This window comes from Rousettus aegyptiacus, unplaced genomic scaffold (genome assembly GCF_014176215.1).
Source record: "Rousettus aegyptiacus isolate mRouAeg1 unplaced genomic scaffold, mRouAeg1.p scaffold_m13_p_11, whole genome shotgun sequence".
In the NCBI taxonomy this organism is placed as follows: Eukaryota; Metazoa; Chordata; class Mammalia; order Chiroptera; family Pteropodidae; genus Rousettus; species Rousettus aegyptiacus.
The window spans coordinates 84,223,038-84,247,208 of NW_023416286.1; the positions used below are offsets into that span (position 1 = coordinate 84,223,038).

The 24,171-nt window shown below is 34.2% G+C and overlaps 1 protein-coding gene across 2 annotated transcripts in view; it reads right to left on the bottom strand.

Moving 5' to 3' along the window:
* The window catches only part of TDRD3 (tudor domain containing 3), a 133,994-nt gene that overhangs the window by 82,527 nt on the left and 27,296 nt on the right, over positions 1-24,171 (bottom strand). The window contains exons 2-3 of one of the 2 annotated variants that reach the window (XM_036228906.1): positions 10,303-10,387; positions 7,524-7,589 (exon numbers count right to left, since the gene is read on the bottom strand). In XM_036228906.1, coding sequence (XP_036084799.1) covers positions 7,524-7,589; positions 10,303-10,387 — 151 coding nt within the window. The remainder of the gene's footprint in view (positions 1-7,523; positions 7,590-10,302; positions 10,388-24,171) is intronic. The other variant, XM_036228907.1, reaches the window with a different exon arrangement.

Genomic DNA, 24,171 nt, shown 5'->3' on the forward strand with positions numbered 1-24,171 from the left:
CAATTACCTGGAGAAACTTTTACACACATGCATTAGGAAAAAATATATTTTTTCCTAGAAGTATTGCATCTATTATAACAACAAAAGAAAAAGAACCTAAACATCCATCAACAGGAGAATGAATAATTAAACTGAGGTATATTAACACAGTTTAATATTATACAGGAGAAAATGAATAATATACATATGCAACATGGACATATGTTACAGCTATAATACTGAATGATAAAAGCGAATTTCAGCAGACAACACACTATCATTTTGTAAAGCTTAAAAACAAAACAACATTTTTTAAGGAATGATTATATAGGTAATTAAAGTATTTTTAAAACTCAAGGAAAGCTAAACTCAAAATTCACAACCATCATTCCTGGTGTGGCGGGAAGCAGAGCTAGGGACACGTACATGCGCAGAACGGTATTGTCACGCTCCAGCACTAACGTCAGGCTGAGGCTTCACGGGTGCTCACTTCGTTAAGCTCTAAAACATACATGTTTGTATATAGCACATGCTACATTAAAAGAGTTCAAATAATTTACATAATATTTTTAAATTAAGATACTGGGTAGTTCACAGAAATGTCAGGAGCATTAGAGAACTCGGTCTACAGCCTACACAGCAAAACGCTCACAATCAAGCGGTGTGTTGGTACAACAGCCCTGGGATGGGGAAGGCCGAGGAGAAGCCCTAATTTGCAGTACTTGCCAATTTCCATGGCTGATTTCAACTGCCAGCTTGATGTTACTGAACTCTGCATTGGGAAGAGATGCTGACAGTCAGCATTCAGGGGCTGAAGCTGGACCCGGCACATGGCAAGCATCTGGCTCTGCGCCCTGGACCATCGTTCTCACTGGCCCTGGATCCTCACCCTAGAAACTCAATCCTTCCGCAGCTTCTGCTACTAACGCAGAGGATTCATCACAGTTTCTGCTTTTTTGTGTGACCAGCCCGCGCCTAGAGCAGGCACAGCTGCAAAGGAAGCTGGGGAAAAAGTGTCTGGCATTTTCTTCTCCAGTACCAAGACTGAAGATGAGAAATCTTCCTCAAACACAGGAAGAGAATTCAGGTTCTTGGGATCATAAATGCCCACTATACTTATCTTCTGTGTATTGTTATCAGTCAAGAAGATTTTGTCAAGCTCTACTTTCTATAATTTGTATAATAAAATCACTTTAAAAAAATTTTTCCACATAGAAATGATGCCGTATATGGATTGTGTGTGTACATATATACAGCTGACCCTTGAATAATACGCTCTGAACTGTACGGGCCCACTTCTATGCAGATTTTTCAAAAAATGCTGTAAATATAGGTCCTCTTCCTTATGATTTTTAAAATAACACTTTCTTTTCTCTAGCTTACTTTATTGTAAGAACATGGTATATAATATATATATATATAATGTACAAAATAAATGTTAGTAGATGTTTGTGTTATCGGTAAGGCTTCTGGTTAAAAGTAAGCTATTAGTAGTTAAGTGTTTGGGGAGTCAAAAGTCACATGTAGATTTCTGACTGTGGGGAGCTGATGCTCCTAAGCCTTGCACTGTTCAACTTCAAGGATCAACTGTATACCTCTACACACATCCACACCCTCCTATCCCAAGGTTTTAAATGTGCCCCTCTCATTGAGAATTACATGACTAAAAACGAACATTCTAGCAAAAAAAGCAACCTGTCCACCTCACCAAGGGGAGACAGCTGTCCCTCCATTGCATGAACTTCTGACATGACGGGTGTTTCACTGTCTTGACATTGCTGGTTCTCATTAGGCTATGTGCTCCAACAAGACAGGGCTGTCTGTTGGTCTGTGTCTCTTGAGCTCAGCACAAATATACATTCAAAAACCACTTGATAAAGTATTTCCTTGTGTTTTTACTATAATTTATTTAGTATTTTTCAGATACACCAGAAAAATGTGGTGGGATCTTTATATGAGTTATTTAATTTACCTCAAAAACTATAATGTTAGGGCTATTTGAGTATCTTAAATGAGAAAATAGAGAGCAGAGGGAAAAGAGCAGAGGTCATGTAGCCAGTGAGAAGCAGAATTAGAATTCAAATTTTATCTTACACCACCAGTCTGTCTTCTTTCTATTATGTATTCTAAAATTAAGATAAAATTTGTTATATACTCTACAGTCTTTGTTGGAAGCCAATGTTAGACTTAATGGCACATAACTTTAGAATTGTTGTATACCCAGCCAATATGTACATACTATATATATATGTACATACATATGTGTGTATGTATACATACACACTATATATATATATGTACATATATATGTGTGTGTGTATGTATATACATACACACACATATATATATAAAATCACAAATGTAAGAAAAAAAATACACCATTGTGAAGTTGTCTTAATGAATATTTAAATTTGGGCATTTTACTTCATTTTAATGGTTAAGAAGAAATTATTATTTCTAATGTTACTATACTACACTATTGGTTTTTATGATAAATTAAATAGATATGATGGCAAACTGTAGACAGAGTAAAATAAAACATACCTATAAAAAAAACTTGTTACATACTAAAAGCAGGAGCAGGTATAAAAGGTAATGAGAATATTAATCGGCAAAAATTAATTCTGCTCAAAGGAGGTCAAGAAAATTAGAAGACAAGTGGCATTTGAGTTGGGGTTTGAAGAATAAACAGCAGTTTGCCTGGCGGCTTGGGGGGGGGCATCCCATTCACATGGCAATTACAAGGGGCTGAAGCAACAGAAGACTGAGGTTAGGGAGCTGCAGGTCTCAGGTCTAAAATGAAAGAGAGGGCGGCTTACCAAAAGCAGAGGCACATGTTTACTTTGAATAACTAAAAGGACACTGGTAAACTGCATTATTTAGCACAGAACAAACTAAGACATATTAAACATGATACAAATTTTTTAAATGAAAACTTTTTCCAGTTATTTTTCTTTTTAAAAAACATCTAATTTCTAGACTTGAGGGTGAGGCCATTCACTTTGAATTTTAAGGCGGTGGAGCCATCTTGTGGTTGATATCCATATCGCCAAAGCTTTGAGAAGGTCACTGACATTTGGAAACATTAGGTCTTTAATCACAATTTCACATTTAAAAAGACATATACAGACTATCAGTCTTAAAACCTAGATTAAAAAATAAATAAACACAGGACTGAAACCCTTTTCTGTTAGGTTTCCACAGCATGTATTAGGTCATCACATAGCTAGACTGGGTAAGTCTTTTCACATTAACCTGTATTTCATAATTTCTACACCTTGGTTTGGACACTAAAGCTATGAAAATAACTACGATGAAATATTCAGCTCAGATAAGAATATGAAAAATATTAAACACTTTATTAGGAAGTATAGTTTAATTTCTTTTGTGTTATGACTTTTGCTGTGGTTTTAAGCTCACAAACCATCATGTTCCTGTAGTCCGTGAGAAATGCGAAGCCTGCCCTGAGAAACTCAGAAAACGCAAAATATGGCTTCACTACACGTCCCTCCACTGTCACAATCTTTATGGCCTAAAAACCAAACATTAACTGTGTATGGGAAAAAAATCTTTCGGGCTTGGAATCCTAGAGAAAATATCAGCTTCTCATTCTCACCACTTTTTAAATTTTTCTGCAAAATTTGCGTCAGGGTTTTGGGCGACATTATGGAGAAAATATATGGGAACTGCAAAATAATGTTAAGTGAAAGGAAGGAAAGAGAAAAGAACCTGAATAAAACTGTATTGATTAATAATAAAGTTACTTGCATATTTTTCTATTCTTTCTCCCAAACTAATTGGTGATAATTAATAGACTTTGGTTTCAAACTCCAGATAACAACACCCTCTGAATGGCCCAGATTGGTCTTAGAAGAGACGTAAATTCGATGTGTCTAGGATTAACTACCTTCTCCCTAACTATGGACCCACGATCTTTCTTACCTGATCACATACTAATCAGCTCTTCAGTCTTCCTTTCCACTCTCAAATTCCCAAATGCTGAAAATGGTGTTATTTAAGTCTTATTAATTATCACAGCGCGCACCATGCGAGCATTTATTTTTGGCCCCTCAGGAGAGGAAGTCTGAAGACTCCTCTCTACACTACTTTAATCTGCCTCCCAGAGAGGATCACACTCTGTCCTGGAGAATGTCCAGTGCACTGTGGGGGTCCTGAGAGCTAGTGAATGAGCTCCCAAAGCTGTAGGAAGGCAGATGGCTGAGGTCCTAGCAAGTGGACCACACAAGACTGATGGAGGCTGCTCCTAATAAGGCCTCTTCTTGCCTCTTGCTTCTTAAGTATTTGCTTCTTAAATATTAGGGCTCTCTAATCCTCATGTTTCTCTTTGGCTTCTCTCTCCTTAAAATGGTAATATCACAGGCAGGCTTGGAACTTAGTAGAAACAGAGGAGGGCTTTGGATCTGCTTTGACTCCATCACACTTAGATGGACTTAGCTCAAGCAACAGAGTTCTGCATTAGGGCTGGGGGCCAAAACCCAACCAATAATCAAGCATCCATTTGCCTACTTCATTCACTGAATTCCCTTGGAGATCTCTCAGTAACGAGATACCCAAGGGGGTAACAAGGATTAATACGTTCTTAGACCTCCAGGACAAGACACCGTCCTACACTGCCCATAATCCTCCATCCTTGCCATATGCACCGTACCATGTTTAGTACGTCATGTACATTATCTCATTTAATTTGCCAGTGTCATAAAAGAGATAATGTCTGAACTAAAGAACTAAAATCTGGCAAGATTAAGTAACTTGTAGAAGTCATAAAAACGAATAAGCAGAAAAATCAGGATTTAAGCCCGGGCCAAAGATGCTAAAATCGGTATCTTTCGAGTCTGTCGCCAGTCCCTGTCGTTTCACCCTCCCTCTCCGCACCGTATCCGAAGCACATCGCGGCCTCTGCTTCCTGAGACAGCAGTCTCTCCCATTCCTGAGTTTTCTGTCTACATTAATTTTTGGAAAGACAATTTCCAGTAGGATCTATTCAGAAAATCGCTAGGTAACCCTTCATTTATTCTTTCTTCCTTTACTTATTCTTTCATTTTTTTTAATATAAAAAAGAAAACTGAAAAACATTATTTTACACCAAAATCTGGTATGTTCCAGGAACAGACAGATTGCCCACTCAAACACCCTTCTTACTAAATGCTGCCCTATCTCTTACGAAAAGATGAAAACGAATTTATTTTAAAATTATTATTTTCAACCAGAACTACAGCATACATAATCCAGTGACTGGAGTCATGTCTTCATAATGATTCAGTCTCCACTAACACAGTAAAATACTGGTTAATAAGGCATTCCAATAAATAAGGAACAAAGTAGCTTTAACTGCATTAGTCTTATTTTATAAAAAAGCACAAACGATTCCATTCATGTCAAAATATATTCCTTAAATATTTACTTTGGCCTAAAAGCAGTTATGTTTTTATATAATATATAGAGTTTTAACTAAAAGCAAATAAAATGAGCAATTTCTGTGAATCAGCTTCTAAAATTTCTATTAAAATTATTTTTCAAAACATCTTCACTGCCACTGTGACGAGAAGTGTACTAGGTGTTCGGAGGAGGTAATGAAAGGGACAATCTAACCAAAGAGGAAGAGCAGAGGGAGGGCATCCGGCTCAACTTGTTTCATGCGAAAAGGGCTTATTTCATATCTTCTCATTTTATGTATAAAGTCTGAGCATTAAGAATATTTTAAAGGATAAAATTTGGCACAGAAAGTGCTACATTCAAAGATTTTACATTGTTTTTTATTGTTAGTTACATTCAAAGAAGTCGTAAGGATCCCACTGTGTAAAAATTTTTAAAGAAAAAACTGCTCTGAGAAGGTGGAGGGAGCAGAGAAAAGTCCCATTAGCACCCCCACTCCCCACTCCCCCTCACCCCCCTGCAGCCCACTGCCATGAGCTTACAGCAGTCAGGTTCTCAGAATCCCTAAAGACACATAGAGACAAAATGGAAAACCAGAAATCCAGAAATCTTTAAGTAAGCTAGAGGAAGGGTGCGCAGATACTGCTCTGATGTTAGCTCCTTTTCCTGTCGAGAATTTTTGCACTCATGAGACCTGTCCAAGACTGTTGCCCAAACCAGCAGTGCACTAGGTATGCTTCCTGGACCAGCAGAATCAACATCCCACGGAAACTTGGTCAAAAATACAAATTCTCAGGCTCTATCCCAGTTCGATGGAATCAGAAACTGGGGGGAAGGGTGGGGGCTGGATATCTGTGTTTTAGTCAGGCCTCATAGTGATTCCGGTGTACAACGAAGCCTGAGAACTACTACCACAAACGGAAAAAAAATGTTAAAAAGCTGGAGAGGACTCTGAGAAGAACAATTAAGTTGAAGGCAAAGCTGAAGACTGAGACTACACAAAGGAACCAAGATAAATGGCTTTAGCAAAAAGAAACCTGTGGCAGTGACATGTCTAAGTCTTCAAGTATATGGAGAATAAGTCTCAAGAGAAGGTAACCATTTCCCCTGAGGGAAGGAAGATAAGGACATTTATGAACTTTAACTGTAGAATATGAAATTTAGATGGAAATATAATTAAACTTTGCTGACACAGAGTGTTGTTAAATATTAAAATAAATGGTTGAGGAGAGTTTATAGAACCTGTTCTCTGAGTATCCGCCTCAAAAACTAGAGATCAGAAACTCTCTAATATGGTTCTCTCCAGCTAAATGATTACCATCTATTGTATAAATGAACTAATATTTAGAAATGTGAAAAATATGTTGTTACATTATAGACCTTTTAAATTATCTAGAATTTAACATATCCGAGGTGCAATAGCTATTTTAAATATCTGAGTGTTAAAATGATAAGAATACTTATTAAAATACAAAACATACACATTGAAAGTATTTATTTAAACAGGGATAATGATGTTAGTTAATAGTTAAAAGGTGACCAATAGCACATAGAAAATTCTCGGCTGACACAATATACATGTATTTTCAAATAAACAGAAGAAATTGAGTACAAACAAGAAGTAAAAGACTGTTTCTTTGGTATCGAAAAACTGTGTATTTTTAAAAAAACTAGTGAAAAAAATCCTAACATAAATATATATACCCACACACACATACATGCACACATACATAATGCAAAACAATAAAAATAATCACATGTATGGCTTTGTCAAATTACTCCTAATATTCTCTCACTATCTTATATTTTTATATTAATAAGTTCATTAAATAAACATGGTAACAGGTAACTAAAATAAAAAGGTACAAAAAGGTCTTTATCTTGGGCTCTAATCTCTGGTGTCACATGCAAGTGTGCCACAGCTATAATTCCTAAAACAATTTTTTAAATGTTTAATAGTCACCAAAAGTTTAAAAGTTTGTTTTAATAATTTTCCATGTGTATTCGAAATCACCACAATGACTCTGACTTGTTTCTCTAGAACATTTTGCTGTTGAAGTCCTAATTGACAAAAAATAATTCCAGTAATATAGGAGATGTTCAAATTTACTGTGGTTAGCATAACTTAGGAAGTTAACATTTTTCTTTACCTTTTCTACCTTTCCACCATTGATGTCACTGGGGAGGAATTTCTTGCCAATTGTTCTCAAGTCTGTCTAAAATAAAAATATTATTATTAACATATAATTGTAGAAAAAAGTCAGTTTAATCTCACAAACAAAAGATGAAAAGACCTAAGGTTTGTGGAACAAAGTTTAAATAAATGTCTTTTAGCTGATTATGAGATCTATGCATATAATCAATCTTTTCAAATAACACAATCCCATGCATATGTTATTTAAAGTGCACCAGTAGGTTGAACATATATATACAGATATATATTGGTCATATTTCTTAAGGTAACCTTTTAACTTACTAAATCTTTTCTACTAAAATCTAAAATCTGATTTTATGTAAGCTACAGTCTTACTAAAAAATTAATGCCACAATCTAAAACTAAATGACTACTGTTACATAAAAGTATACATTTTTGACAACTGAATTTCAAATAACCTTGATACACAGAGACATGAAAACACAATATTCTATAGGCTATGATACCCGTAACATAACAAAGCTATGTAACATACAAATATCTCAAATGATTCCTATTTATTCAGTAAGTCTGACAGAAAACCTTTTGGCAAGCCATTTTATATTATACATAATCTTAAAAGAAAAAAAAAATTTAAAATTTTTACTAATATACTGTATTCAGTAATTTAAACCTGGTCTATCACTTACTTTTTTTCTGAATAATTCAGGTATTTGCACCAAAAAAACTACATGCCGAATTTCAATGTCATTTCTCAATATTCTTATTCCCCGTTCCATAGAGTAAAAAAGTAAGAACATTCTTTTTCAACATAAAAATCTGCACAGAAAATACTTACTTAGCAGGTCTGAGGCAGTATACTATCTTTAGAAGGGCCACTTTCACAAGGTTGGCCCTAGCCTGGCATATGGCAACTTTGCACTTGAACCTTTTCCTAAATGAAAATGTGGTTCACTGCCTAGACGATTTGTATAAACAATGTGATTTATGATAAACACTTGCTTTTGGGGAGAGTCTAGAATTTTGTTTGCAGAAACACTATATATATTATTGCATTCTTCATTGCTGGATAAAGGAACAAGCTCACCCTTTCCCCTATGGGGGAAGAGAACTAAGAAAGCTTGTGCATGGTTTATTCTCCCTCTATGTAATAAGTTATATTACAAGAAGGGTCAATAACACAAGTCTTTCTCAACTAGGTTAGCATTCCACAATCAGTAAAAGTTGAAAAAAATTCAACAGAAATACTATAAGTGCCAAATTTTATTTAAAGGTGATAAACTTGAAAAGTAAATTATTTGTTTGGTGTAGATTTCATCCTGATTAAAAGTTTGTTGTTGTTTTTCCTGTTATATGGCATGACAGCTTGGATTGGAGTATTCAACTATGTATTTCAGAGAAAATTATAAAAACAAATTAATTCATTAAGATAATGGCCATCATGTTCCTCTTATGTACATAGGACAAATACTTCATCTTGACTGGTTTTATTTTAAGTTTCATACCCACTTATAAACAGATCACTGCTATTTACCTAACTTTATAAATAAGAAAAATAAGGAGGAACAGGAGATTGTCACAAAATCTCTTTTTTATCATCTGTAGGATGTTCAAATAAAGAACGAAATAAAGCATACTTTTTCACATTTTTTGGAATCAGAATTCACTAATTTGGGTGCAAGTCAAAGAAAGTTAAAGTGTCTGGGGAATTTTTCCATTTGTAGTCATAGATAAACAGCATATTTTTCTAATGAATGCTTCTTTAAGAAATTTATAGTCTGTTTATTAAAAATTTAAATACTTAGCTCAGAAGCAAAAAATAGATCCTGTTGGTCTTATTGAATAAAATTCAGAGAAATTGGAAAGAAACGAGATTTCAAAACAAATTTTTATCTGTTTAAACCTAAATTTAATTAATTATATTTATATTTTAAATGTTACCAGTTGCTGCCATTTCTGCTTTATGTTATATTTATTTTGCAGGAATATGATGACTCTGTTAGATGGTATTTCTCTTATTAATTTAATGATGTATCATAATATATAAATTTTATTAATAAATTGTTATTGTAAAGGCAAAATGAAAAGTCTCACTGGGGTAACTGCAAGATTGAAAAAAAGAATGTTTGTTTACATACATCTATATTTCAAACAATTTTTATAACTCATCAAAACCTCCAAAAGCCAATCCCAATTATAGAAAAGATACAGCTATTGAGGTGGGTGGAGGGAAAAAGATTGAGACTATCTACCAAAAGATGAACAGTAATTACAAGTAGGTTTAAGTTTCTCATTTTATTTCTTTGTATTTTCTAAGGTGTTCTACAATATACATTATTTATATCAACAGGAAAAGTTAATTTGAAATACTAGATATAACTGTCAAAAAACTATAACCTAACTAGGGTTCCTATATTAATTAAATGACAATTTGTTTCAATAAATATAATCAGTTTTTATTGCTATTATATAGGTACTGTATATGTTATGAAATTCTATAATTGATCAATGGGTTAAATATAGAGTTTTCATTGCATTTTTTTCCTTTTTTAGTGAATTCTGTTTAATAGATATTAAAAAAATACATTTCTAATAATTAGTTGATATGAGATTAACAAATTCAGCAAACATCACTGTAATGTAAAAGACAATAAAAATAAGCACTATTTTCATTATTCCATATTACTTATGAAATCCAGCTTATTCTATGAAATGTTTTTCATCAACATAGCTCCCAGACTAAAAATGTTTCTAAATTAGTAAACAAAACCTACATTGAGAGCAATCAGGATGATGTCATTTATATTGACTTTGTCAGGAGAACTTGTGCAAGCTTCAATGCCTTCGTCTGAAAGATACCTGTTAAAATAAAATAAATGGCTTAAATATTTTCTAAAATCAAAATTAACTCAAGTTATTTTTAAGTCAACATGCAAGTTTGTTCTCTACTATGAAATGCTGCTACAAAGACCAGGGAAAGAGTCCTGCACATTCCCTGTTTATTTACTATCTCTGATAGAAGAGAATGAACAATGCACATTTTTCCTTTTTGTATCCTTTAACAGAGATTGTGGCAATACAATTATCCATGTGCTTTCCATTGAAACATCAACATACGCCTTAAGAAGTGTATAAGCCACTCTTTACAATTATACAAACATAATATCTGACTTAAACACTTGGTAATACAGTAAGTACTTATAGATTGAGATGTGCCATAAAAACAGAACCTAAAGCAACGTAGTTTTGAATTTATCCAACAGAAATTTCCTATGCTACCTTCTCATGTTGTCTTCGCAAGTACCCCTCACTTTTTTTTTTTAACATAATGTTCCCAAGATAGGCAACTTTTTACCTTATGTCTTTTACTTTATCTGTCACTTTTCAGATTTTTTTACTCATGGTTTTATTGCCCTTTGTTCTTTAATCTAGTCCAAACAGACCATACATCTGTCACAGACAATAATGAATTCAATATTATAGAATCTGAGGGTTGGAGGAGATCATCTCTACCATTCATCCATGCCCAACATGGACATTTTGAAATTCTTTGACAAATTCTACATTTCAGGTATTATCCCCCCCAAAGTCCACTGTAAAAAAGCCCATTAGCCTTTTGTAGGGTCGGTGCTGGCACGGCCACTGCAGACATCCTCCCACTAAAAAGATGCAGGAATACGAGTCTGACAGAGCTAACTCGAGCTCATTCCAGATGGCCGGCTCTTCCACCATCAACCTGCGACATTAGACTGAGTCAAAGACACTTGTTAACATAAACTCTATTTGGAGGCGGCAACCGAAGAGCATGTGCCTTTAGGAAACAGAACAGATGATTTCTCAAAAGTAAAAGAGCAAGTGAAAAATGTAAATTGAAGAGTGTAAAAGAACAACAGGAGGTTAAAGTTGATAAGCCTATGCATAAAATCAAGGAGATATATAAATCAAAGCAAGAATGTGTTAACGAATCAGATACTATTAAAAGTTTAAGACCACGGCGGGCGGTGCTAAACTACAATGACGAGTTGAAGGCAAGTAGGTAAGTGAGTTACAGAGAAAAAAATAGAAGCACTGAGTATGCAGACGAGTCATTAAGAATAAAGGGATGGGAGGCCTTACAATGGTTACTTAAGTGACCGTGGAATACAAATGTCTGCAGTCAGCATTGCTGGTTAAAACACTGCTTTATTTCAAAATGGCTGTTTATTTCCTTATCATCACTGCTCATTTTTTGACTGTCACGAGTCATCTTACAAAGTCAGTTCCACAAATGTTAATTAATTAAGCCCTTATTCACGTGAAAAATAAGACATAAATCAGTAATAAGATTAGTAAAATTATGAAAATTAAACATTTGCCTTCAGGGAGTTTACAGTCTCATAGATGGCATGACACGGAACATAAACGGTCATCATACAAGGCCAAAATAATCGTGAACAGAAGGGGCTCACAGTGGCTGGGGGATGAGAAAGGGCACAGGGAAAGGAAACAGTGTGAGCGAACACACGGAAGTTAAAGAGTATGGCGCACATTCTAGAGGCGACGCGCTGGAACATGCTGGATGGAAAGTGAAGAAGAAAGAAGTATAGGTTGAGATCAGTTTTAGAAAGCAACAGAGCACAATGAATATGAGTGATATGTTAAATGCTAATTGAATAATTACAAAAATGCACTTTTAAGACTCTTACACCATGGGGAAATAATATGTGATGTGTAATAAAATACTTTGTTTCCTAAAAAGGCAATGTTTTAGAATTAAAAGATTACGGAATGCCAGATAAACTGAAATAGATCTTTAAAAATAATTTTTAAAAAATCAAAATAAAAAACAAAAATAAAATAAAAATAAAAATAATCAAAATCCACCTCTTCAATTTCACAGATTAAGAAAAGATCTAAATATGTTAATTAATCTTGCCCTAAAATAGAAACTTAAGCAATTCAAAGTTAAAAGAAGAATGTTTCTTGACTTCCATTCAGCAGTTTTTTCATATGATACACCATTTTTATTTATCAACAACTAATGCTAATGTTAGGAATATGATCTTCTCATTAACATAAGCCAACATCTATAGGAATCAGTTTCCGACTCTCCGAGACACTTCATCGACACGTACAAAAGCACAAGTAGGCAAAGGCAATCAGTGAGCTCCGAAATATATTAAAGAGGATCAGGGAACTAATACTAACTAATAATTAGAGATACAAAAATTGTTACAGTAATAAAAATAGCAATCCCTACAAAATATGAAAAGGGAATTATATCTAGAAATTCTAAAGACAGAAACTATAAGGGGGTGGAAATCTGATTTTATCCGTGTATATAAATCAAAAATCCTGTGATTTCTTTCAAATAATGACTGTAGAAGGCCTTCTGAATATAACAAATTCTAAAATACAGCTCAGTCTCAATTTGCGAGTTTTACAAGTCTCCTATCCTCATTCTTCATATTTTGAAAAATCAAAGGTCTTGTGCTTTACAGCTTTACTCTGCAATCACTAAGAGACACGAGACCCATTCACAGCTCTTCCCACTACATCCTGGTCATCCTTCCGCAAACACTGGACCATTTTCACAGGAGGACTGAATCTAATGAAAAAAAAGAGGTGTTTTATTTCATTTCCCTTAACAATTCAGTATCTCTTCTATCATTACCATTTTCTTTCCCTCTTAAAGCAAAGTGGTCGCCTACAATGCCAAAATGAATACCACAACCTTTATTCCAACAATTACAATAAGGACTCGAAGCAACTCTAGTTTAAAATTTAATTTTCTCCATGATTTATGCATGAATGAGTCAGACGAATAAAGTTATGTGTCATTTAAAGTACCTCTAAGTAAAATCACTTAGTGTTGATCTTAATATAGTAAATTATTTTCAGTAAAAGATTTTTTATTCAAAACTAAATCCTTTTAAAATGCATTTTTCAGTTTTTACTTTTTATGATTTCTTTTTATGCACAAACATATATTATTTGCACCATTTAGCTAACCTACATTAAATTTTTTCCACACATACACTGTAAAGTCTATTTAAACTTCTTCTACACTAACTTTTCAGACTGTTACCTTACAAAAATAAAAATACCCAAAGCAATCATCATGAAAATCTTAAATTAAAAAAAAAAAAGTTTTATAAAATTAACCTACACAAAAACTGAAAGAATGAATGTGCACAAAGTAAAAAAATGTTTTTACTTAGTACTACGGAAGCATCTTTTTTTCTAAAGAAACAACTTCCAGATATGTTAAGAATTATGAAATGCCTTGATATGCATCACGATTAACAGCCAACTACTCAAACTTCAACTTTCCAGTGGTCAGACAAAAATTTTCAGTTCAGCGTTAAAGAATGAAAGATGGAAATTAGAAAAAGTACTAGGGAAAGTCCTTTGTAAAGTCATATCTAATTTGAAACATTCAAAAGTGTTAAAATTCTGAAAAGTTGAAACCTAGATTTGTTAAGCACTTCCTTTAAAATGCTGTTTTAGCTCATTCTAGAGGATGTACTACTTGAAAACACCACTAGGTGGCAATCTTGCTTCACAATTAAAATATACTATTAACAAGCTGACTCAAAAGACGTACTACACTAGCTTTAAAATAAAAATTTCTGACATTTATTTTTTGTTGTTATTGCTGGGGAGTAGACATATCAAAGAAAATAAAATAGACTATTATAATTTTAGGATTTGTGTTTGCTATAAAGATCACTCAGGGTTTAAAAAAACTCATTTAGCAAGCATTCAAGAGATATCTCCTCATAAGAAAAATAAATTGAAGTATATCAAGATTATTTTCTCTCCTAGTCTCTCCTACGTTCATCCTTTGGAGATAGAGACTTATAAAAAGTACACATAATTTATTAGAGACTAATGCTTTTTTTGCTGTGGAATAGTTACAGACTATTTTCAACATTATTTCAATAGTTGTTTTTTGACATCAAAATAGATAAGCATGATAATTTTAAGATAATAACTATAAAAAGACAGATGACAAAAAAAATCATAACTTCTATTTTTTTATGACCCATGAAGACATTATCCCCGAATGCTTATTTGGTATTAAAAAATTATAACTGTTGAGCAAATAAAAATTTGTAAATAATTCCCTTAAAATTCCATAACTGAGATCTTACAAAATACAGTGGCAATGGGCACCTAAATTATCCTTCATTTCTGCAAACTGAGCCTTCACATATATTTAAAAGTATAAAATGATGGCCTGGATATTTTTACTTTCTGTGGAGGTTATAACTTATGTCCTTCCTCTAATTCAACATTTTCATATTTTAATTCAGAAGCAGAGCTGAGGTTATTTTTTAATAACACATTTTAAAATGTAAGATTATTTGGTATTTCTGTTATCTTTCCCTCGGCACAAAGGCGACGGCCATAAAACTACACCTCAAGTGAAAAGGCTCACTTCCAGCCCAATGCCCTGTGCCCTGTGCCCCGTGCCCTGACCACTGCAACACATCACTACCTGCACTGCTCACGCCAAGGACCTCTCAGGACTAACCCCAGGAGACTGCATACTCAGTTCAGAAATGCTATTTAAAAACATAAGATGCAACAAGAATTGGAAGGTATTTTTATGAATAGCTTGGAGTGATTGTCATCTGATCTGTACTTTTTAAGTGGTATAGACTAGATGCAAATTTGTCTCACTCTTTGAACATGTGGGATCCTAGGCCACTTACTTAATCTGTGCCTCAGTTTCTTCTCCTATTAAAAAAAAAATGGAGCCAATACTGAAAATACCAATTGATGGAGTTGTTCTTAAGAACAAATGAGACAGTATGAAACACCTAGCAAATGCTTAGTAAAAAGCAGATGCTAAATAAATACTCATTTCCTTCCTTTTTAAATGATGTTTCTGGAAAATATTTTCAAAACATAATGATACTCAAAGATGCCTTCTGGGTTCTTAGAAGAAAGCAAAAGAATGAAATTTGCCTAACAATAAAGCCAATTTCCTCAAAGGCTACAACTAGTAGTCAAAAGTGTGCATGCATCCTAAAAGGAAGACAGAACCACACATTTCGGGCAAACTACTCACCCGGAGTTCACTGAGAACTGAAAGAAAGTGTCAACAAGACGAAAAAAACTTTATTAATTAATTTGTTGAAATCTCCCAATTTTTTATATATGGATGAATATACATATTTTTAGCAATAAGAAAATAAGTTATTCCATAAGACTGTGAAACTGTTTCTGGCCCAAACAGAACTTCCAATGCAAAATACACTGCCATCATTTTTGCCCAATCTGCCATTTATGTCGGAAGTTAAAACAATGATGTCAAGAACACTTGGTAAGTAAAAGCTTAAAATTCTACAACAGAGAATTATAATTTTAATATCGAGTTTAAAAATTGGACATTTTATAATTTACTTATAATTTAAAATAACTTTTAAAATGAAAATCTACTACTTCAATTATCATAGGCAATTATCACAAATACCTATTTGTTTCTAGGTACGTAATCATATATTTTACCATCTAATAGCATAACGATTCTCCATAAATTAAAATAAAAATGAAAGAGGTCTAAAAGCAAAGAGGGTAGTAACTTAAATATGCTATGAAATTAAATAAGTAAATATTAAACAATGATTTTTTTCCAAAAGAGTGAAAAAGTTCCATTTATATATCTTAGCCAATAAATATGAATTAATAATTCTAATTTTCATTTCTTTAAAATGCATCTTAAATACAAAATGTTTGGCATCAATTAAAGTTTTGAAGTAGAAATGCTGCAAATAAAAGTTAAAGTTTTAATTTTTTAGCTTGGGAGACATAATCAAACACATCTCCATATCTCTTTGTTGTGGGCTAATGGGTGATACCCAAATATCCTAACTTCTGGAACCTGCAATGTTACTTTATTTGGAAAAATGGTCTTAACAGATGTAACTAAGTTTGGGTTCATGAGATGATTATACAGGCAGGCACTAAATCCAATGACAAGTGTCTTTATAAGATACCATGCTCATGGGCAGGAAGAATCAACATTATTAAAATAACTATCTACCCAAAGCAATCTATAAATTCAATGAAATCCCTATCGAAATATCAATGGTATTTTTCACAGAGCTAGAACAAATAATCCTTAAATTTATATGGAACCATAAAAGACCCCGAATAGCCATGGCAATCTTGAGAAAGAACAAAGCTGGAGGTATCAGACTATAATACTAAAAAGCTACAGTAATCAAAACAGCATGGTACTGGCATAAAAACAGAACACTGATCAATGGAACACAACAGAAAGCCCAGAAATAAATCCACGCCTATATATTTACTTCATATATGATATGGGGGTTAAGAGCATACAATGGGGTAAAGGCGGTTTCTTCAATAAATGGTGCTGGGAAAATTGGACAGATACGTGCAATTAAAAAAAAAAAAAAGGAACTGGACCACCTTCTTACACTGTATACAACAATGGACTCAAAGAGGATTAATAACTTAAATGTAAGACCCGAAACCATAAAACTTCTAGAAGAAAACATAGGCAGTAAACTCTCTGATATTGCTAACAGTAATTTCTTTTCGGATATATTTCCTCGGGTAGGGAAAACAAAAGAAAAAATAAACAGATGGGACTACATCAAATAAAGTTTTTGCACAGCAAAGGAAACCATCAACAAAACGAAAAGACAACTGACTGAATGGGAAAGATATTCACTTATGATATATTCAATAAGAGGTTAATATCCAATATATATGTAAAGAACTCATATAACTCAACAACAAAGAGGAAACACAGATGGCTAATAGATATATGAAATATGTTCAAGGTCACTAATCATCGGAGAAATGCAAATTAAAACCTCAATGAAATATCACCTCACACCTGTTTAATGGCTATCATCAGTAAATCAAAAAACAAGTGTTGGTGAGGATGCAGAGAAAAGGGAACTCTCATACACTGTTGGTGGGACTGCAAATTGGTACAGTCACTATGGAAAACAGTCTGAAAGTTTCTCAAAACTTAAAAATGAATATACCTTTTGACCCAGTAATTGCACTTTTGGGTATTTATGCAAAAGAAAACCAAAACAATAATTCATAAAGATCTGTGCACTCCAATATTCATGGCAGCACAATTTACAATAGCCAAGATATGGAAGCAACCTAAATGCCCATCAACAGATGACTGGATAAAGAAGTTGTGGTTCATATATACAATGGAATACTACTCAGCCATTTAAAAAAATGAAATCCTACCATTTGCAATGACATGGATGGACCTAGAGGTTATGCCGAGAGAAGTCAGAGAAAGATAAATACCAAATGATTTCACTCATATGTGGAATCTAAAAAACAAAGAGAACTAATCAAAAACAGTCTCACAAATATAGAGGACAATCTGGTGACACCAGATGGGCGGGGAATTGGGGGGCTGAGAGAAATGGATGAGGGTTAAATTAGTACAAATTAGTAGTTGATAGATGGTCACGGGGATGGGGAGCGTGGCATAGGGAATGTAGTCAGCATTAATGTAATGGCTGGGTGGAGGGCCAGGGGAGGAAGGGAGCAATTAGGGGGATCGTTTTATAAACTATAGAAATGTCTCACTGGTGTACTGTATACTTGAAACTAGTAATAAAATTAAATTTAAAGAAAAAAGAGAGGCAGAAGGAGTTTTGAGACAGACCACAAAATAGAGGCCGTCTAAGGATGAAGGCAGATATTGGAGTGAGTAAGTCTCAAACTCAGGAATGCCATCAACCACAAGAGGCAGGTAACAGCTGCTCCCTTGAACCGTCTGCAGGGAGTACAACTCACACCACCTTGATTTCAGACTTCTGTAAAAGAGGACATTGCTATTGTTTTAGGCCTCCTGGTATGCAGTAATTTGTTACAGCAGCCATACAAAACTATATCCCTATTATGAATTTAAGTGATTACTTGAGTATTGATTCAATTAAATAAAAAACGAAATTTTGAAAGGTCGGTGAACTTGGGTGGTTTGCTTAAGTCTATAAATAATAAGATACAAACTGCACAGAGCTACAATAGAAAGTTGAAAGTGGTTCTTCCCCAATTCTTCTTCCACAAAATAAACATCAGCTGTCTTAGGTATGTCCTTGTAATATACACATACGCATCAATTGGAGTGAAATTTAAAAGAAAGAATTGTTTATAAAAATAGACTCACTCTATGCAAAAGTTTCTGCAGTAGATCTTTTCATTCAAGAATATATCATGGCCAACTTCCATGTCAAACATATAGATTTGCCCATCTCGTCTTTTTCAATAAATGTACAGTATTCCTTTCCAGATAGGGACTATGCCATAATTTGGCTATTCAGGTGGTTTCTAATTTTGTATTAATAATACTTCTTGAGTATATTTATAGACACATGTTGGAGGATGAATATTAATATTTTTGTAAGATATATTTCTAAAAGCCATGCTGCTAGATCATATTATATGTATTAGAATGGGGAAAAAGAACTTTAAAGGCTATAATTATGAATTACTTTATGGTTTTAGAAATATTTAAATGTTTTAAAAATGATTCTTTTTAAATAACTTTTAGAATTTTTAAAGACATTTTAATTGATAAACAGATATCCCTAAGGAGCTTTAGAATTAAGAAAGCACTTTCAAAGACTAAATAAGAATTCAGATAAATGACGTGGTCCCTAGCCACTCAATCTCACAGTCAAGTGTATTAATGTTTACATACTTGACTCCTGTGATTCCCATAACTATTAGGTGTGTGTGTGTGTGTGTGTGAGAGAGAGAGAGAGAGAGAGACAGAGAGAGACAGAGACAGAGAGACAGAGAGAGAGAGAGAGAGAGAGAGAGAGAGAGAGAGAGAATGAATTATCCCCATTTAAGAAGAAAGGAATTGATATATCATCTCTAAAGTACCAGCCCTTGGTATGATGAAGTAAGACTCTACCGGATATACGACAACACTCTCTCCCCTACCCTGCAGAAAATAAAAATCTGGACAAAATACAAAAAGTAGCAAAAGCTACTGGAGAGAGAGCAGAGAACAATGGTGTGGAATGCTGCTCACAAAGAAGACAGGGAGCTGTAAGTAACTTCTGGTCTCTGGGGTGCAGAGGACAAGGCACAGTCCAAATGGCAGACATAGCAGCAGGTGTACACAAGGACATACCCACAATCCTTCTGGTCTGGGAACGGAAAAGGGAAGTGGAGAAACCAGGAGCACTGAAGAGTGCAGGGGAATCTCATAAGCGAAAGACCCAGAGAGGGGATCCTAACTCTGTCCAGTCGCATCTCTGCCTAACCTCTAGGACCCATGTGCAGAACAGACTCAAAGCAGCCCAGCTAAAGGAAAAGGTTTTGAATGGAGAATTGAGCTGCTGCACAAGACAAGTTTGCAGTTCACGCCCAGGAAAAAAAAAAAAAAAAAAAAGATCCATCTATAACACTGGAAATAATCATCAGTGACATGCAACAGATCCAAAATCTCCGCAACTTTGCAACTCACAATATCCAGAATACAAGCCAAAATTACCCAACACACAAAAAACCAAAAAAATAGGACACATGGAAATCAATCCAATCTGATTCTCAAATAACCAGATGTTTGAACTGAGAGAAAAGAATTTTAAAGTAAACATGATAACTACTCTCAATTAAGAAAAATGTTTGCAACACATTAAATCTGAGCAGAGAAACAAAAAGTCTCAGAAGAAAGAAACAATTCAAAAATCAAAAATCAAGTGTAAATTCTAGAACAGAAAACTATTTCTGAAACAAAATGGAATTAAGAGAAGATGAACACACAGTAAACAGATTGAGTTATAAGACAGATATTTCAACATTTCTATATTTTATATGAATTTAAGTAATTATTAACAATAAATGAACTATGAAAAGTTTAGTATTATATACTATAATCTCTAAAAAAGTATAATCTCTAAAAAATGCTATAAAATTATGCAAAAGAGAAATGTAGCATATATCTATATAAAAATGTGTACATGAATGTTCAAACTATTTATTATTATAGCAAAAACTACAGGCAACCCAAAAGTCCATCAACTGGACACCTTTTTAAATTGTGATATATTTCTACCACAATAAAAAGGAATAGAATAACAACACACACAATGGCATGGATGAATCTCAGCACCATGATCCCAAGTAAAAGAAGGCAACACACACAAGACTATATACAGTGCGATTCCATTTATGTAAAATTTTAGAAAAAGCAAAACTATAGTGACAGAAAACAGATTAGAAGTTGCCTGGGGTCAGATTTAGAGAGGGGATCAAATGCAAAGGGGCCGGAAGGTGGGAAATGCATTTACACAATTGGATGCAATTACCAAATCCATCGAACTGTACTCTTAAAACTGGTGGATTTAATTGTATGTAAGAAAGGCCTTAATAAACCTAAAAGAGGAGAGAGAGAAAGAAAGTAATCAGAATTTCAGATAAGTTTGCTACTTTACTAATGCAATTAATAAGTGGTAACGATAAACGGCAACACTGAACCAAACAAAAGCATCTGAATCCCTAGCCCAGTCTTCCTGACATTGCACTGAGCTGCCTCACAGCATCTCTGTTATTAAAAATGATGGTAAATATATTCGGAGCATATCACCGAACCAACAAGATGCAAGGAGCCTAAAATTAAAATACGTCCAGAAAAAAGAGATATTATCTTTTAGATTAATACTATAACCACACTGAAATAAAAAACTAGCCCAAGAAACATTAAAAATATTAAATGTTGAATGGTAAATGTTTAAATTAAACACCGAAAGCTAAAAAAGTAGGTTATGCAGATTTCTCCTTCTACGGTGGCACACGTGGCAGCAGCTCTGAACTACTTCGAGCAATGAGCAAATGCACTGATGATGCCGGGAGCCAGGGTTCCCACGGTTGGAGACTTGGAGACGGGGAGAAATACGGATGGCTGAAGACGAGAAAGAAACCTCCGGTGTCGGACTAGGCACAGACCTTCCAGGATGCACTCATGATGTGTATGTCAATCTATTCATTCTCATGTGTGGATTGTCCAGAAGCAGCACATGTCTCGTGTAGTAGTTATATCTTCGGGAAAGACGCCTTGATGTGACACAATTTAAAAGGGCTATAAAGCATTGTTTTATGATATCTGGCATATAAAAATTAGGCACTATCACAGATTAACAAAATTTCAACATTTATAAGCTCAAAGCCATCACTATTTTCCAACAAAAACATTTTCTGACTTTAAAGATGTACACATGAAGCTATCTAATCAAATAATACAAATAACTAAATATGTGCATTTCTATTAAATATTTATAGTAGTCTGGGGAAGTATTAATTTAAAAGCATATCTATACAAAACTGTATGTTGACAAAACTGCATTTAGTGAATCCACTTTTTTAACTTCCATAATTTAGAAAGATATGAAAGCCACATTTTAGCAGTACATTCATCGTGCAGGTAATTTTAAATAAGGACTCAAATCTTGTTATTTTATCTCTCAAAAAAATGTGATAGTTCATTGTGGACAGATGTAGAAACAAGACATAGACGTAGAGGCCAGTGTGTGTAATGGCACTCTTATGTCAATTAGGTTACAAGAACTAGGTTACAAGAATTTGACTTTTATAGGGCCAAAAACCTTAACGATTTTTTTTTTAAGTCTCCTTAAAGGTAATTCAGTCTCATAAATTCTTTCCTCCTTCCCTCAGCAAAATTTTTATTTGGAATTATCTGACATAAAAGTCATACAGAGTTAACAGTTCAGACCCATCTTCAAGAAGTCTATGGCCCCGTGACCCGGTAGGCATGAAAACAAGAAGCTATAATGAAAGGAAGCAAAGCTGTTCTAATGTACCCTGTATGAATAAAATTAATTGGGCAGTTAAGTCTGCACAGAAAGATCAGGGTAGGCCCCAAGGAGGAAATGACATTGCAAGCTGGTGTTAGAAAGAACATAACCCTGCAACTAGGACATGAAAAAGGTAATCTTCAGTTTTCTTTTTCAGTGGCAACAAAACTATCAGTCATTTCTGTGAATGATAATCCTTGCTTGATTGAAAAAAGCTGAGAGCTGTGAAATAGGTATGCAAATTATAGTCAAAAGTATGTTCTATGTCCAAACTGCAGTATCAGTAATATATTCTACAACTGCAATGTCGAACTGGTATATAGCATCATAAAGTCTGTGATAAGTAAGAAAGGTATCATTTGTCAATTTTATACCTTTCTCAAATGGCGGTGACCTCATTTGACAAATATGAAATTTCTTATATCCTCTGCCTTAATAAAGGAATCTCACTTATAATTGTATAATTGTATAATTAATACAATTCCAAGGCAGATGATTATTATTGTATGAAATCCAGTATATCACCATTTGCCAAAACAACCAGTCTCAGGACCAAGTAAGTCTGGCCACATATTATGTTCCTCTTTAAGCAAGACAAACTAAGATAATATATTAAAAACTTGAAGGAGCGCTGCAATAAACAACTTTTTTCTATTTTTTAAAACACAGAGTTGATTAAACAAGAAACCTACTTCCCCGTTTAACATTCACAGAACATATTTCGTATTAGCACATTAGCATTTGAGGATTTAACACTATTTTTAAGTAACTCCAGAAGTCTCGACAGAGTGATATATAATTTTGCTAAATCACAAATTTGAAGCACATCTGCTGAATGGCTGCTTTGTGGGAGTCACAGAAGAGCTTATCCAAACGCCAGCCAACCACAGCTCAGTGCGGCTTTTCAGTTCTCTAAGTAGCATTCATGAAAGAATCAGGCCACCCCCTTCACCAAGTGTCTAATCTAACACACGAAGAACATATTGTAAACATCGTGGCTATTTCCTTGTATTGTGAAATGAAAATATTAAGTAACATTATGTATACGTAGGTCTTATGCAGTTTCCAAGAAAGCGATATTGGAGGCTGGGACACTGGTGTGGAAGCTACTGCATCAGCGCACATCAGAGATGACGATGGCCAAGATGAGCATGTAAATGAGGAGCCTCTAGAACCTGGGGGGGAAGCCCAGGGGAAGGAGAATGCCACGCGTGGAACGATATTAACATGTTAGCTGGATAAGTCTGTCGTAAGGGGCTGCCCTGTGCAGTGTAGTGTTTAGTAGCGCTCCTGGGCTCTACACACTGGATTCCAGGAGCATCTGCTTTTGTGTGACAACCAAAAATGTCTCCGGATATTACCAAATGTCCTAGGTGGCGGTGACAGGGGTTGTTGTGTATGGGATGTTGGGGACTTTGCCATTAATTGAAAACAACTATCTTAAAAGAACTGAAGGATATGATAAAAGCAGACAATGTAACAAAAAAAAATTGGCAATTAGAAAATCCAAGAAATATACAAAGCTGTATAAGAAAGAAAATGAAATCAGAGCCTGTTCAAATGATTTTCTATAAAGAAAATTCACAGTCATAATAACAGAATTATTATGCCTACAGTGACAATCAGTAGGATATGAGAGATTTAATTATAGTTATGTGACAAAATGTACATATCATCTACCTTGACATTGTAAAAATACAGGTAAGTAAGAAGTAAATCAAGTAATGAGCTCTTAAAAATAATAATATAACTTAAGGAAGACAGATAAGTAATAGAAGAAGGCTATATATTCATCTATCATGTGAATAACAGATAAAA